Here is a 15,615-nt window from a genome sequence, read left to right as displayed (position 1 = left end):
GGAACCCCGTCCACTCTACGCAACCCACCACCAAGCAACACCACTTCCACTTACGGCTCGCTTCCCCGCAGTTCCTGTGTCACCCTCTCCTGCTGCCAACTCACTTCCGCCTTCCGGATTCGTCATTCCTCACCACCATCTTGGACTGTGCATTCCTCCCAGCTTTATTTGTGTCTCAGTTTTGTATTGTCTCATTGTCTTCATTAAATCTCATTAATCTCGCACTTGCTTCCTGCCACTCCTTCACCCAGTCGTTACATGCAACTTCAAGTGACCAACTGTTTGACTGACCAGTTTAAACAATGGAAAAACTGCAGAGGTAAATGGGAAGAGATTGAGTGTAAATAAGCACCTCTATATTTACCAAGAGAAGAATTTCATGAGCATTTCCTTAGGAATCAGATAAGTATGCTCACCAATTATGGTAAAGAAATACACTACACTACATTACACTACACTACAGCCTCATGTGGTCACCACAACTACATTTTTCTAATGTAGCTGATGCATTGCATGCATTTGTAAGTCTACTGCATATCATCTAAATAATATATGTAATAATATTTATTTCAACAAACACACACATTGTATTTTTTTTATTCTTAGTGTTTAAACTCTTCTACCTAACCCTACATAACCTATAAAATACAGTGACAACTTTTACCCCATATAGTGTGTGACAACATGCCCCACGTTAAGGTCAATGTATAGTAAATTAACTAAATTAAAATTAAAATGTAGATTTAAAATATGTTAATGTTCAAAGGATTAAGTTGTCCAATTTAATAGATTTAAATAGATATAAAATAAACAGCTGGTGTCAGTCCACTACAATTCAAACTAAAATGTTTTTGTATTATTATTATTATTATTATGTTGTATTAAGTTATAATATGTTGGTTTCATTATAATTTCTGTTGACCAAAATTGTGTTTTTATTATTATTATTATTATTATTATTATTATTAGTGTATTATTTAAACGGTTTTAAGTACATGTATTTTATGCTTTAACTGAGTTCAAATAAAACCCCACCTTGAAAATATAAAAAAATATTATATATATTAAAATAATTGTTGAAATTATTAATTAGGTTAAAACTATGAGTGTTACTACGAGTGTTATCAATTTGCTTAATATAAATATATATTTTTATATAATATGAATATATCAACATCTGGTAACATTTATACAATTCAAATTACGAAATGTTTGTATTATTAGTAGTAGTAGTGTTAGTTGTCTTGCTGCTGCTGCTGCTGTTGTTGTTCCAGATTTCATCTTTGCCGCCAGGCGTGGCATCATGAGGACAGTGTCGTCTGAGGTGGAAACACGAATGGTCTTTGTTCAAGGTTTGCCTTCGATGTTGCTAGACACGTGCTCGCTCTCCTCTCTCTCTCTCTCTCTCTCTCTCTCTACCATAAATGTGCAGTGCAGATCCTGCAACGTCTGTCTGATAACTCCCCCTGTCTTTTCTTCTCAGTGCCTTTCAGTGTAACAGCACTCCATGCGCAACTGTAGTCCAAACAACAACTCAGTGACCCGCTGCTACTAGCGGCAAACAGAATGGGCGGACCCCCAAATCATGTCAGTTTAACTCTTTCAGTTAAACTAGGGGGAAACTGTTGAAATATTGGGGACAGATGTTTCACTTCCTCTGCTTAAAAAGCCGCCGACACTCGCCGCGTATTCTCGGTCATGTTATGACACTCAGTTGACCAAACATCACAACAGAAGTGCTGCTGTTGAGAAAGCAGAGCGGCAGCTGCATGCTGTTGTTTTCAGGCGCACATGTGTGATCATTCTGGCACGCCTCTTCTCACAACACAAAACAATGAACTATGATGTCGTAACCTGATATTGACGGCATAATTTTTTTGGATTTATCTATTCATAAAAATGAATTTTTTTGCATTATTCATTAGAAGTGAGTTGTTGTTGGTTGCTACAAAGGAGTCTGAAATGCAACGGGATGGATGGATGGCTGGTGAATCTGTCTCAGGGAGGCAGGTTACGGCAAGCTGTTTGAACATTTATTATTTTAAACTAGTAGCTTATGCCTTTTAGAAATAAATAAACAGATTCCACAACAACAAAAATAATCGCGATTATTATTATTATTATTATTTTTAATATTATATTAAGTTATTACCAGTAGAGATATTTCTCAGACTTCAAGGATAAAAGGGTATGTTCAAGTAATATATATATATATATATATATATATATATATATATATATATATATATATATTCTTAATAAAATATATATATATATATATATATATATATATATATATATATATATATATATATATATATATATATATATTCATAATACAAACATAATCTTTTTCTTTTTGTATAGCCTAATGCTGCAATTTTCTACTGGTGTTCATATTAATATTTTATGAATGATGATGGCTCACTTGCGAATGATAATTAAATGTCACCATGCAATCAATCAATCAATAAAAATAGCATGTTGTTAAATGTCCCATTAATGTATCTGGATAAGTATTACTATAATGAATTTAAATAATAAAACAATAATATTAAAATATAAAAATTTGTATAATGCATATTGTTTTTATTTTTGAAAAGAAGGGAAGGGAAATTAGAACAGTTTTTTTGTTTATTGTTACTTTATCGTTACAGTAATTCTAAAATCTAAAATCAGTATTACATCAGTATTACATCCAAAAATATATATTAATGAATAAATGTTTTTGTATTAACCCGAATACACATTACTACTAATAAATTAAAGTAATAAAAAAATAAATAAATATACATTTATATATAATACACCTATAAATACACTTTTTTTGAAGTTGTTGATCAACCTCGGTTGGGTCGCCTGGAAGAAGGTGTCTGTTGAAAGACCTGAAACACCCAATGACGCGAAAGAATCAACACTGATAATGTGTCCAAGTTGTGCGTCAGAGCATGCATAAATAAGTGAATATTTACAAATTGAAATATTCAACTACAATTTGGTTTATCATTACTTAAGAAATTAATCAGTATTTTTGTAAATGTGTGATGTGTGAGTATAATTTATAAATATTTGTAACATTTTAAATTCAATTTTTAGATAAATGATATACAATAAGTATATAAAATGTTATTTAATTAACATTTTGTTTATGCTTTTTCAACATGAATTAAACAATATCTTTTTGTTAAAAAAAATCATTCTGCACAGTCTGCATACTAGTTAAAAAAATAAAAATAAAAATAAAAGATTGATTCTAGGGAATATATGCAGCAACGGCTTGCCATAGGCGGGGACTGAGTGAACCAGACGGGGTGGAGCATCGCTTCGCCTGGCCCCTCTCGACGCAGACATCCTTGTGTCCCGTTTGCCTTGTGCATTTCAGAACCGGAGAGGGGGCAGGTCTGTGGGAGGGACTAGCGCATAGGGGGGACTAGGACCAAGAGGGGGCGGGGTGGCGGCGAGTGTGCTGTTCTTCCAGTCTCTTACCAGTGTCTTTGTCTCACACTCTTTTGTTAGCCATGCCTAGCTTGCTGGTTCTAGCAGGGATCATGGAGAAAAATGGGGGCTACGGCGGGGATTTGGCCGGCTCCTGCTTCGGCAGCGAGGGCCTCCTGGTGCCGCCCGAGGAGGAGGAGGACGATTCCCGTGCCCTTAGAGTTGCGCTGGGCCAACTGTCGCTGCTGGGTCTTGGAGAGGGCGAGGACGGGGCTCCTGCGGGTGGAGGTGGAGGAGTTCAAGACAGGAGTAACAATAACCACCACAATCACATCCAAGCCGAATCTGGGATGTTACAAGGGAAGAACAAGTTATGCGCCTTGTACGACAGCTCGCCCACCGAAACCAAAGGACGGGGCTGCAACATAACGGAGTGCGTCCCCGTGCCAAGCTCCGAACATGTGGCCGAAATAGTGGGGAGGCAAGGTAAAAACAACAATGTGCACTTTCACATGCTTTTCAACTCGTTCTCCTGGGTGCGCAGCTCAAACTAAGTGTGGAGCTGTCTTAACAAAGAAAAAGGGAGTGGTGTTGCTTTTAACGTGTCTGTTTTAGCCACAATTCAGCACTCTGTTTCGCGTAGATGGCATATACATGGGCATTTCCTCTTAGCTTTAAGCAAACTTATCAGCGGGTACGAGAACAAAGGCGTTATTCCACATCCACGCGTTCAATGTCAGCACGCTGCTTTCCCTTTGTCGTCTGAGCGCGCGTAATTCTGCTTTTTAAAAAACAGAAAATGGAACGCGTGTGCGCTCGCTGGATACAGTGTAACAGTCAACGGTCTTTGTTGACTGGATACATTGTGTCGTTCGCTCCTTCGCGCGCCTCTGTAGTTCCTGGGGGCTTTCATATGCAGAACCACGTTGTTTTGTCGGGCTACCTCAGACAAAGAGGACTTGTCGGGTAACTTTAGTCCATCACTGATGTCCGAATGTGTCGTGAGCGTCTAAAAGTGATGAAATTTGACAGCGTGGTCAGACAAAGAAGTAAAAGTCCTTGTCTGCTTTGAGGGCAGAGCTATATAAACGTGATTTGGCGAAAAAGTTGCATTTTGAATGTGTGATGATATTTGGAATAAGTTGAGGAGGCAATTGCGTGTTGTTGGATCACTTTGCTGACCCTGTTGTCTTATTGCCATTAAGAAGCCACTTCGTGATACATTTCCAGTATCCTGGAAAGCCATGTTGCATTTGGTCCTGGAGAGACAGACTATAAAGACTGTATATGAGTCACGCCCCGTCTACCAGTACAGCAGCCCTGCACTCAAAGCACGGGGCCAGGAAGCCTCTGCTGTCCATTTGTTAGGAGCCTAATATCTCACCCAGATGAATTATGCACTAATAAATGTCCCAGCAAGTGAGTTCCATGCATATGCCGACTTTGTTGAGTTGTAAAGTGGCCTGCGTGTTTTCAGAATCCAAATGGCTCTAATTTGGGATGCAGTGAGCATGTGGATTGGAAATTGCTGATTAAGAGGATTCGAAATGGGGTCTTTACCTCATTAGTCACTGATAGTACTGCCACATCCTGTGGCATTCGTTTGGCCTTTATAAGGTTAATTTAATTGCATTTTTATGAATAGATATATCCATTTGCCCTCATAATAACAAGCAAGAGTGATGTCAAGAAAAAAAAGCAGCACACTTATGTATCCTTGTAATCGCCATTAGTTGGAATTTTGAGCTGTATGGTTCCAGTGCTTTGTTCACCTGCAGTGGCTGCCATGCAGCGAGAGCGACGATTCAGCGGCGGGAGGGAATCTGTGCTCCCCGCTGTCAGTGCTAGACAGTCCATCCAGGTTATTTTTTTAGCTTCTGCCATACACAATGAGGCATGAAACCAGTGTGCAGAGATCTATCCACTGAACATGCCCCTGGGCGGAGAAAGCCACCCCACTCTTGATAAGACACCACTGAGGTGCTAATAAATACTCTGGTGCTGAACAGGAGGCAGATGCCGTGGAACACCACACCTTGTCATGAATTCATATCTCAACAATAACTTTATGGGGGATTTTGAGTGCTTGCTTTGTCCTCGAGTCAACTCCATCTGCAGAATAGTTGGGAAATTTACATCTGAAACATTTTAATTTGGGCTTTGGTGCTGAATATCATAGTGTTTGCATCTGTCAGTCAACACATGGCACTGTTGCTGAGGAGGCGCCATTCAGACAACAGTGATTTTTAAGCGCTATTGTATTTTTTTTGATAGGATACATCAACACAGAATGGAAAATGTTAATGGGATTTATTATGCTAAATAATTAAAAGCAAACACATTTTTTTCTATATTATGAATGAAACAGCAGAATGGTAGTGTAATGCATACAGTGTAAGGAAAAAAAAGTCATTGTTTTAATCGATTTGTACATTTACCACAGCAGAGAAGAGTCATTTCCAAATTCACTTTGGGCTACATTCATTAAACACGAGCAGAAGAAATTTCATTGTGCATTCTTCAATCAATAGTTTTCTGAAAAGAAATGACACAGAAAGATAGATTAACACAGATATTTATTCTGTCTATGAATAAGGTCAAGTGGGTGTAATCAAATAAAACAAACTGCAAGATAATTCTCATTTTTATCATCAAAAGTATATTTTGTACAAATAAATTGCCAGGCAATAGATTTTTTTTTTTTTCAGAAAATTTATATTTTAATAAAGTTTCTAAAAAAAAATGGCAAAAAAGTGTCCTTTTTATAATCAAAAAATTATATTTTGGTTACGAAATAGGTTACAATAGAAAAAAAAGCATGGGCAGGCCCAGACGGAATCTGCTGACTTTTGCAATGAATCTGCAGAATTTTTTTTATGTATAATCATGGTAAAATTATGAAACATGATCAATTTAAACATAATAAATTGTGTTTAAATTGAATAGAATAAACAGTACTATACATTTACTGAGAACTGAAAACAGTCAAAATGTTTAAATGACACTCAACACAAAGACCTTTGCGAATGAGTTGTTCTGCTGCAGATTCTGAGCATGGGTGACCTTTTGACCTGGAGACAAACAAGCAAAATAAGTATTATCTTACAGATATTAGTTATACTATTATTATAATACTCCTTCTCCCCTCAACAGGTTGCAAAATCAAAGCTTTGCGTGCAAAGACAAACACCTACATCAAGACCCCCGTCCGAGGCGAAGAACCAGTCTTCCTCATCACCGGCCGCAAAGAGGATGTGGCCCTGGCCAGACGTGAAATCATCTCAGCTGCGGAGCACTTCTCCATGCTGCGGGCCTCCAGGAACAAGTTGGGCGTCTCTTTCAGTGGATCGCCTCCTGCACCGTTACCTGGCCAGACCACCATACAGGTGCGGGTTCCCTACCGCGTCGTGGGTTTGGTGGTTGGACCGAAAGGCTCGACTATAAAACGCATCCAGCAGCAAACGTGCACTTACATCGTGACTCCGAGCCGTGACCGTGACCCTGTCTTTGAGATCACCGGCTCCCCTGGGAACGCAGAACGGGCAAAGGAAGAAATTGAGGCGCACATTGCCTTCCGCACGGGTGGCCTGCATGACCACAACAATGAGAACGACTGCTTGGGACCTGACAGCGGCAACGGGGGTCTGGAGAGCCGCCTGCAGCAGGTGTGGGGGCTACAGGGGGCCCCGCGCAAACCGCTTGCCAGCAGCTACCGCCAGAATTTCTCAGACGCCATGGTCGGAAGTAGTGGAGGAGGAGGAAGTGGGATTTACAGTAAAGGTGACTTTACCAACCATGGCAGTGGGGACAAGCCATGCTCCTACTTCGGATCTGAGGGCACTCAAAGCTGGGGCGATCCCGACTATCCCAAACAGGTGGCTTACTACGCCCAGCAGCGCTCCAAAAGCTTTGGAGGCCTGCCTCTTCCTCTGACCAGACTGTCGCCGGGACTGCCTGAACCATGCGGCACTGGAAACTCCAACGCTGTCGGGTCTCCTCACGCCCAGGCGCGCCGCGCCCACAGTGAGCCCACCGCTGTCACAGCCACATTCACCGGACGTCTCCCCGTGCCGGATTCTCCGCCTGCCGTGGCTCGAGAGTGCATGACCTGTTTTGAGAGCAAAGTGACCGCCGCTCTGGTCCCGTGTGGTCATAACCTCTTCTGCATGGAGTGTGCCATCCGAATTTGTGAGCTAAACCATCCGGAGTGTCCTGTCTGCCACACCCTGGTCACACAGGCCATCCGGATATTCTCCTAAAAAGTCGTTGTTGTTTTTTGTTGTTGTTTGCTTTGCTTTGTTTTTGTTATTTTGTGGTTCGTTTTTACTCTGTAGAATCAGTTCACTTTTAATCTTTTTTTATTTGGTCAGTATTCACTTTTTTATTTTTCAGAAAACACAAAACCAAAACAAGCAAATATTTTAGAACACACTGCTTGGTTTACTAAAAAAAAAGAGGAAGAAGTATTTTCAGATTTTTCTTTTATATGTACACATATATACATATATATTTTATAAAAGTTTCTTTAAAAATGGAAAGAACGTAGTTCTTAGCATGTTGGTTTCTTTTAGTTTATTTAATTATTTTACTGGTGCTGTTTTTTTCCACATGGTGTGTGTGGATGGTAACAGAAGAAATAATGTGAACATTTTACACTTTTCCTTTGCTGGGAAGGTTTATTATTATATAAAAAATATCATTACAAGTTTATTTCCTAAGATTGGAGTATAGTTTTTTTAAGGCAAACTAGAATCTTAAATCTTTGCACCTTAAAACTGATGTAAAGTGATTGTTACAAAAAAAACAACAACAACATTACATTTTTAGATGTCTATACAGAATAGATGGTATAGAAATAGGGGCTGATATGTACAACCTGATGGCTTTAAATTTGGATCATATTCTAAACGACAATTATGTAGTGTCTGCTTTGTAAATCAAATTGAACGGGTAATTGACGAGTAAAACAGGGAGTTTCTTTTTATTCATTTTGTTTTGTTTCTGCTCCAGTGAGCCTGTTATGTGATGTATCTAAAACGGTCTTATTAGGTACAATACGAAAAAAACTATTTGAGCAAACTGATTGGTCAGCTCAAAAAAACCTTGGAATTCATCCAGCATTCTGTTTTCAAGAGGACTTTCCCGGGTTCTTTCAGTAACGTTTTTATTCTTTTTTCTGCACTCAGTCAGTATGTTTATGAATTTTTCTTTCTCACAGTTATTTAGTAGAAGGCTGAGCATAAGGCATAAGATGAAGAACAAAAAAAGCAGAGGGGGCAAATGAGGGGAGGGGGTCTGTAATCTGATCCTGAATAGACCAAATAGATAAAAGCAAGCAAGACTCCGAGCTACCGTACTATGTAAATCACCCATTCCCGAGGTGCAAAGCGTCCTCTGACTGTCCGTCTGTGCTGAGGCAGGTGCTGCATATCGTACTTTAGATGAAGTTTTATGTATTTTCTGAGAGTCTGGCTTGTCGGGGGATGACTGTGCTCTAAATCTACAAACCGCTCATTCGCTGTAATAACTCCAGATCTCCTCCCAGTGAGTGTATTGTTTTGTCGCAGTGGTGGTACAATCCCCGGAGCGCCCCGACATGGCCTGCCCTAGGAGGAGCTGATAATTAGCCATACATCAGAGTCCAGGTGCAAAGCAACTGCTGTAGGAAGGAGGGGTGGCGTACAGTGGCGTGAATGAGGACGGAGACGCCGCACGGGTCTAAACTAGGTGCAGCTGGGGCCCCTCCTGTTGATCGCTTGCCCGCTCTCGTTCTGGTATTCCCATTGGGGAGAAAAGGGGCCTCTTTTGTCCTGCCATGGGGTGGAAAAAAATTCAAAGAGAAAAGCTGGCCGTTCTGAGTAGAGAGTGTGACTAGATAGACCTAAAGCATTTTTCTTCTGAGATTTCTCGTTTAATGTGCACCAGAGACAGGCCGTCGAAGTTTCCATGGAGTCTTCCTTCATGAGCGGGACATCCTGCCGTGACCCCCTCGAGACAGGCCTGCCAGTACACGGTCACGAGCAGCCAATCGGAGAACAACTTTGAACTCCACAGTGAAATCAGACAATTGTAAATGACAAGAAAGCAGGGGGAGAAACGCCCAATTTGGTGTCCGCTCATGCTGAATCAAATTACACACCCACTGCCTGTCTCATTGCAGGCTGGGGGATTTCGGGATAGGGGATTAGAGTGTTCTGAGGTTGGGAAACTATCTTTTTTTCCCCTTGCTAGAAGGCCACTACAAAAGAACGGAGCCACTGAAAATGCACTCAGATTGAAATGGGTCAGTTTTTCCCCCATCGAGCCTCTGCGCGCCATTGCCACATGTGCGCGGTGTTAGAAGATATGCTAGGGTAAGCCTGTGATTGTATTTAACTTACTATAACGATTTACCTTTGAGCCATTAGCATCTTAGATATTGGTTCTGAAAAACTTTTGACTGTTACAGCAGATATATTTTGTTTGCTTCATCTGAATTTATGTATTATGGCTGCATTAGCGCCTTGTTTTGCTCTTGTTTTTGTATTTTATAAGCGTTAGTGTATTAAGGTACTTTGTTTAAATCAAATATATTTCAAGTCCCTTTAAGTAACTCTCAGATTTGAGATACAAAACTGAAAAGACTTAAATTAAAGCTCTTAAAAGCACCTTATTTTTAAGCAAGCAAACAGCATTTGCAATCGAAAAGCATGTGAAAAAAATTTCTCAACAATGAACTCAAGTGGCAAATACTATCGTTATTTTTGCACTTAGGTTATATTTTGGGTTAGTCGGTTGCACGGATAGCATATTTTGAACTAGTCACGTAGTGGTATTTCTAAATCGAAATAGTATTTTAATTTACTTTAAAATGAAGGGACGATACGATGGCGTTTTCTTGCCTTCATTTCTGGTTCTTCAAATCCCCAGCACTGATCAGGGACAGAAGCACGTCCACTGAAGGAATGTATGTTTGTGCATTTCGGTCATTTATATATATGAAAACCAAAACCATTTTGAGAAATAGAATCAATTATGCAAACCTTAATAGCTTGAATTTTAGAATCTGATTCAGAACAACAGTTGTCTGTCTATATACCACATTTCGTTCTCCTGCCTCTTTTAAGGTCACTAGGTCACAGTATGCAGGAAACAGCAAGAACTGTCTAAATAAAATAAGTTAACCCTTATCCTAAAATGCACTGTTACAAAAATGCTTCTGAATGGTTGACAACCCTAAGAATAGTTAAAAGCCATGCACATTGTATTTACCAGATTAAAGCCCCTTTTGAGAACAAAAGCAGTAACAACTTTCCCTATTAGAAAATGCAGCAATTCAAATGTTTTGTTTCTTAACCAAATGTCACAACTTCTAATAGAGTGATGATATACTTCAAAGAATGTAGCCTGAATCAATGAAGAAGGAGCTGTGGAAGTATTCAGAGCGAGATATTATTCAATACAGGCTTTTAAAGGGAGACATTTTAACTGTTAAAGACTTTATACAGCCAATCACAGCAAAACTTTTTTAAGTATTATTTATTTGATAGGAATAAGACTATATTTATTGACATTTAGGGAGATATATAATAAAGACTGACTACCATAAGCATATCATTAAATATATTTCACTTTATAAGCAATTCTGAAAATATTGTAATAGTCTCTAATAGCCTACTTGCTAGTTTGTAATATTGCATAAGGTGTCATCCCAGTAGAAAATTAAATAAAGTGTGATGTTATTGATGCCCAAAATCTGAAAGCTCTTCAGAAAATACATAGCCAAAAATTTGGGTTATCACAATCAAATAGGGAAATTAATTCATATAGATTAGTTGTACAGCATTTTGCTTTGCCTATACTGATGCATACGGTTATGAAAATACAAAAATATATTTACACACCCTATTGACAGGATTTAGTGCATGTAAGAGCAGCTCAGAAGAAATACAGATATATTTCAAATGCATATCAGAACGGTCTCATCATCTGCATTCAAATCATTTAAACTGGCAAGTTCCACTATAATTCAGAATGACGAGGGTACTATTATTATGCCTAATCCAAAATAATAACTGCCCGTGCAAAAATACCATTCTGATCGAGAAGGGGGAGTGGTCACAACGTACGACTACAGATTCACAATGAAAAGTGGTCCGGTTTAGAGTCTGACAGGTTTAGCAAGAATGTGTTGTCTAACGTGAAGTTTAATATTAAGAACCACTGTGAATCATTTCTGTTTCTGCTTCTTTTTTTCAGTAATTATGTGGTGTTGTTAAACCGTTGCAGTTCAACCGTTGTTCTTGCTTCCTTTTTGGTTGTGCATGCTGGGAAATTATTTTACAGAGCATTATTAACCTTTGAACAGCCTGTGTAGATAAAATATAACAGAGCCACTTGTACTACAGAGATTTTAGTGAGGACTACGGCTGGTGTTTAATGTAATGCTGCACAAAGACACCAGTTTATTTTTCCAAACATATTTCTCTTACCCAACGTAAATTATCTAATGCACAAATACCAGATAAATACAGTTGTGCTCATGTTTACAAACCCCAAGCAGAATCTGTTTAGAAGGGGCTTAGAATGAAAAAAGATTTTTTTTATTTTTAGTACTGCCCTTAAGATGCCATATACTAAAAGATTTACACAAATAATTTATCCCGTTCAGAAGTTTGCATACATCGAGTTTGTAACACTCTGTTGTCTTCTTGAGCGTCAATGATTGTTTGCCACCTTTTGTGAAAGCTGCATGAGTCCCTCAATTGTTCCGAGTGTCAGAGCTGGAGATCAGCACTGTATAGCCACTGTGGGGAAGAACTCAAATGTGCAGAGCATGCTGGGAAACCAAAGAACTTGGATGATGTTCATCAAGAACAGTGGGCTGCTTTAGCATTCAAAACTGATACAAACAGTCATTGATGCTTGAGGAAGAAACACATGAAAATAAACAACGGCATGTGAACAATTTTGTCTTGTGGAATATGAAGGCAAGACACTAGGTGAATAGGGTAAAAAAAATTTTTTTACAATAGAAATCACTATTTTTCTCCAGTTGATTGATTACATTTTTTGTATTTCAAGTGTTGTGAAATGTTAGGTTTAAATATGCACATGAGGCATTAACCTATTAAATAAACAAATGTGCATACATTTACAGAACATACATTAAAAACACTGGAGAAAGCCTCATTAAAAATTCTTCTTTCGTATTAGTGTTAAATGTTTTTAAAGAGGGAAATTTGTATATCTTTTTTTTTATCAGTCAATATAAAAAGAAATTTCACGTTTGAAGGGAAGTAAATGTATAGAATCAGGCATGAAATATCTATTGTGACGGAAATCTACATGAACTGCAATGCAATATTCACTTAAAAGTGTATTTGCAATTTTGCATGTTTTCTTTCCACTAGTCTGAAACCACCCGTTACAAAAAGCCAGATAGCCCAAAATCTCTAAGAAATGACCAGTGCATGAAAAATCTATGATTTTGCCTGTAGTGTCTTGCCTTGTTTCAAACAACTGCATAAGGGATGTACTAAAACATAAAATAAAATGTAATTTCAAAATTCTTCAAGGGGTTTGCAAATTTATAAGCTGAACTGTCCCTTGCATTCCTGTAATGGATATATTTGCATTTAAAGTCTTGTTTTTTATGCGCCTGATTAGGCGAACAGTATATACCCTTATATGTTCTTAGCAGATAGTGAAGCTGCATGTATTTATCTATAACCACTGCAGCGTCCATTCCATAGAATCACCAGAGAACATATACGTGATGCACTTAAGCAATTATAATGCCTTTCAGTATAGTACAAAGGGCAAATAATGTATTTGAATGTAAAAATGGCCACCCAACCAATGTCTAATTTTTGCCTTTTGTTTCTTTATCAAAAGTGAGCTTTAAGTTGAATTTCATGGCTAGAGAAATACCACCATATCCGTTTAGGTTCTTCCTCACAGCATTTATACAAAGCAACTTAAAAGGGAACGTCAAATGTCTTATAGCTGTTTCGTAAGATTCTATTTTGCTAACATGCATTATTATTTCATAGAGGAAGAGGTCAGTATCTGGATGTTATTTATGAATATCTTTAATGAAGCAAACATATTTATAAGTAACTTCAAGACGTTTTGTTTTTTAATTAATAAATTAAAAAGTTAATATATTTCTAAAATGCATGAAGTTGATTTCTACTAAAATGATTAAAACTATAGAATTTTTATTTATGAAAGTTAGAACAATCCACACTTCTGACAGCATAAAACGAGTGGGGTGGGGTTTCAAAGGCTTATATTTTAAAAACGCCGGATAGGTAATGTGTGCATTAACAATGGGATAACGGCAGAAATATTTTATAGCATTTGGGGGTATTTTAGTCACCTCAACTTTGTGCCTCAATACCGCGTTTTTGCATATTAGAAGAGCTCAGAAGTGTTGTGTACTCATCCTTTAACACATCATAGCTGAGTGAATAAAGGGTCCCTTCCTTTTTTAATATTAAATTGCTTTTTTTTTAAATGCAATTGTTATGAAGTGATAACAGGCTGAAGTAAAACAGGGTGAAACAAAAAAATTATTGTGCATAGTACATGCATACAGCAGTAATACAAAAAAAATAAATTACATGTAATGCCGTTCCAATTTCCAATAGTTTAACAATATGCATGAAGAAAAAAAAAAAAACTTTTCCGCAAATCAAATGTACCGTTATCATATTTGTTTGCAGGTATGTGAACAGAATACAGATTTTGAGCACATTCACAGTAATACCGTTATTTGCATGTAACATCTATCAACCCGTTTTGTCACATATAAATGAGGTTTATGTACAAACTACTCTCAAGGGTTGATTCCTACGTTTCATTATTACCAAGAGTGTCTCAAACATGTCAAAGCGGTGAACAATTGTTTACAAGATTACACGGAGAAGCATATATAGACTCAGTACTTACTTCATGGTGAACACGCATCTCGACTTTGTTTTGGCTCTGTGGTGGCAATGATAGTTGTGTAGTGGTTTCAATTTCAGTCAGACAGGAACATGGGTTGGGGGTGGGGGTTTAGGCCGGTCACTGACGTGACCTCGCTTGGGATGAGTTACTCCGGTCCGACAGTCTGTATTTGGTAGCTTCCAGCACAGTAGAAGTGTTTCATACAGCTCTCATAGTGGTCTTAGTGCATTAGTTTGGTCAAGCATCTTCTGGTACTAGTGTTCAATTTATTGTCGATAAACGAGGGGTTTGCCATTTCATAGACAAGGCTAGCCAATACTCCACGAGTCGTTTTAATTTCATAATTCAGTATCGTGTCCACACGCGACACGCAAACTGCAGGTTTTTCCTTAGAACATGTTCTCTGTGACCTTTGATCAATGTATCTATGCCATACTAGTTTTTTTTTTTTTTTTTTTTTGGTTATTTTCGAGAAATTGTATCGTAAATGTTTCTAATAAAACAAACTGAATAATCTGTCACTGCTCCCCTGAATTCTGTTGCTCGCACACTTGATGGTTTTAAAAAAACGGATTTTATTTATATATCACACAAATTACAAAAAAAAAGGATAATAAATCATCAAAAAGTTTAAAAACAGAAGCATTTACAGGTTCCCACGGTCAGGGAAGTATCAGGGAATTTTTTTAATTAATAACATTTCAAAAAGCTCATAAATATTTCATCATCTAGAAACTGCTCTTTGTGAGTGCAATCTCTATACGATGAATTTCCCTTATCCGGTATTCATGAGCGACTGAAAAGGTCATGTGGAAGTCACTGGTCAAAAGATGTGGGAACCCTGGAAAATACACAAGTTTCCAAATGTCTATGTAAAATCTATTCACCTAAGTTTAAAAAATCCAACAGCTGATAAACATCCATGTTAACTGGAAATGTATTTGCAGTGTTCAGAGTCTTTGTTCAGAAGTCCCACTGGGAAAAGAACAGGCACGATGACAGAATCTTCCCAAAGCAGTAATTACCAACGACTCCAGCTAAACGCCTGATATTCAGCATAGCAGACTGATGCCATTAGCATAAATCTTACAGACAAGGCATTCAGGGAAGCACCTCGTGTCTTTAAACAAATAACAACACTACTATAAAAATAAAGCATGAACCGGCTGTCCCGTCCTGAGCCGCGGAGGATCTGAACGCCACCGCACACATATGCAAAGATAAAACCACACCAAATGCCATAGA

At 38.2% G+C, this 15,615-nt stretch overlaps 1 protein-coding gene across 1 annotated transcript; it reads left to right on the top strand.

The window, feature by feature from the left end:
• The first annotated feature begins 3,438 nt into the window (after positions 1-3,438).
• On the top strand, positions 3,439-14,857 carry mex3a (mex-3 RNA binding family member A). Its single transcript, XM_059508482.1, has 2 exons — positions 3,439-3,921; positions 6,589-14,857. Exons 1-2 carry the CDS (start codon positions 3,519-3,521, stop codon positions 7,692-7,694), a joined length of 1,509 nt encoding a protein of 502 aa, XP_059364465.1. The 5' UTR covers positions 3,439-3,518; the 3' UTR covers positions 7,695-14,857.
• The last annotated feature ends 758 nt before the right edge of the window (positions 14,858-15,615 follow it).

The sequence above is a fragment of the Carassius carassius genome, chromosome 24 (genome assembly GCF_963082965.1).
Source record: "Carassius carassius chromosome 24, fCarCar2.1, whole genome shotgun sequence".
Lineage (NCBI taxonomy): Eukaryota > Metazoa > Chordata > Actinopteri > Cypriniformes > Cyprinidae > Carassius > Carassius carassius.
This window is presented reverse-complemented; position numbering and strand designations above follow the sequence as displayed.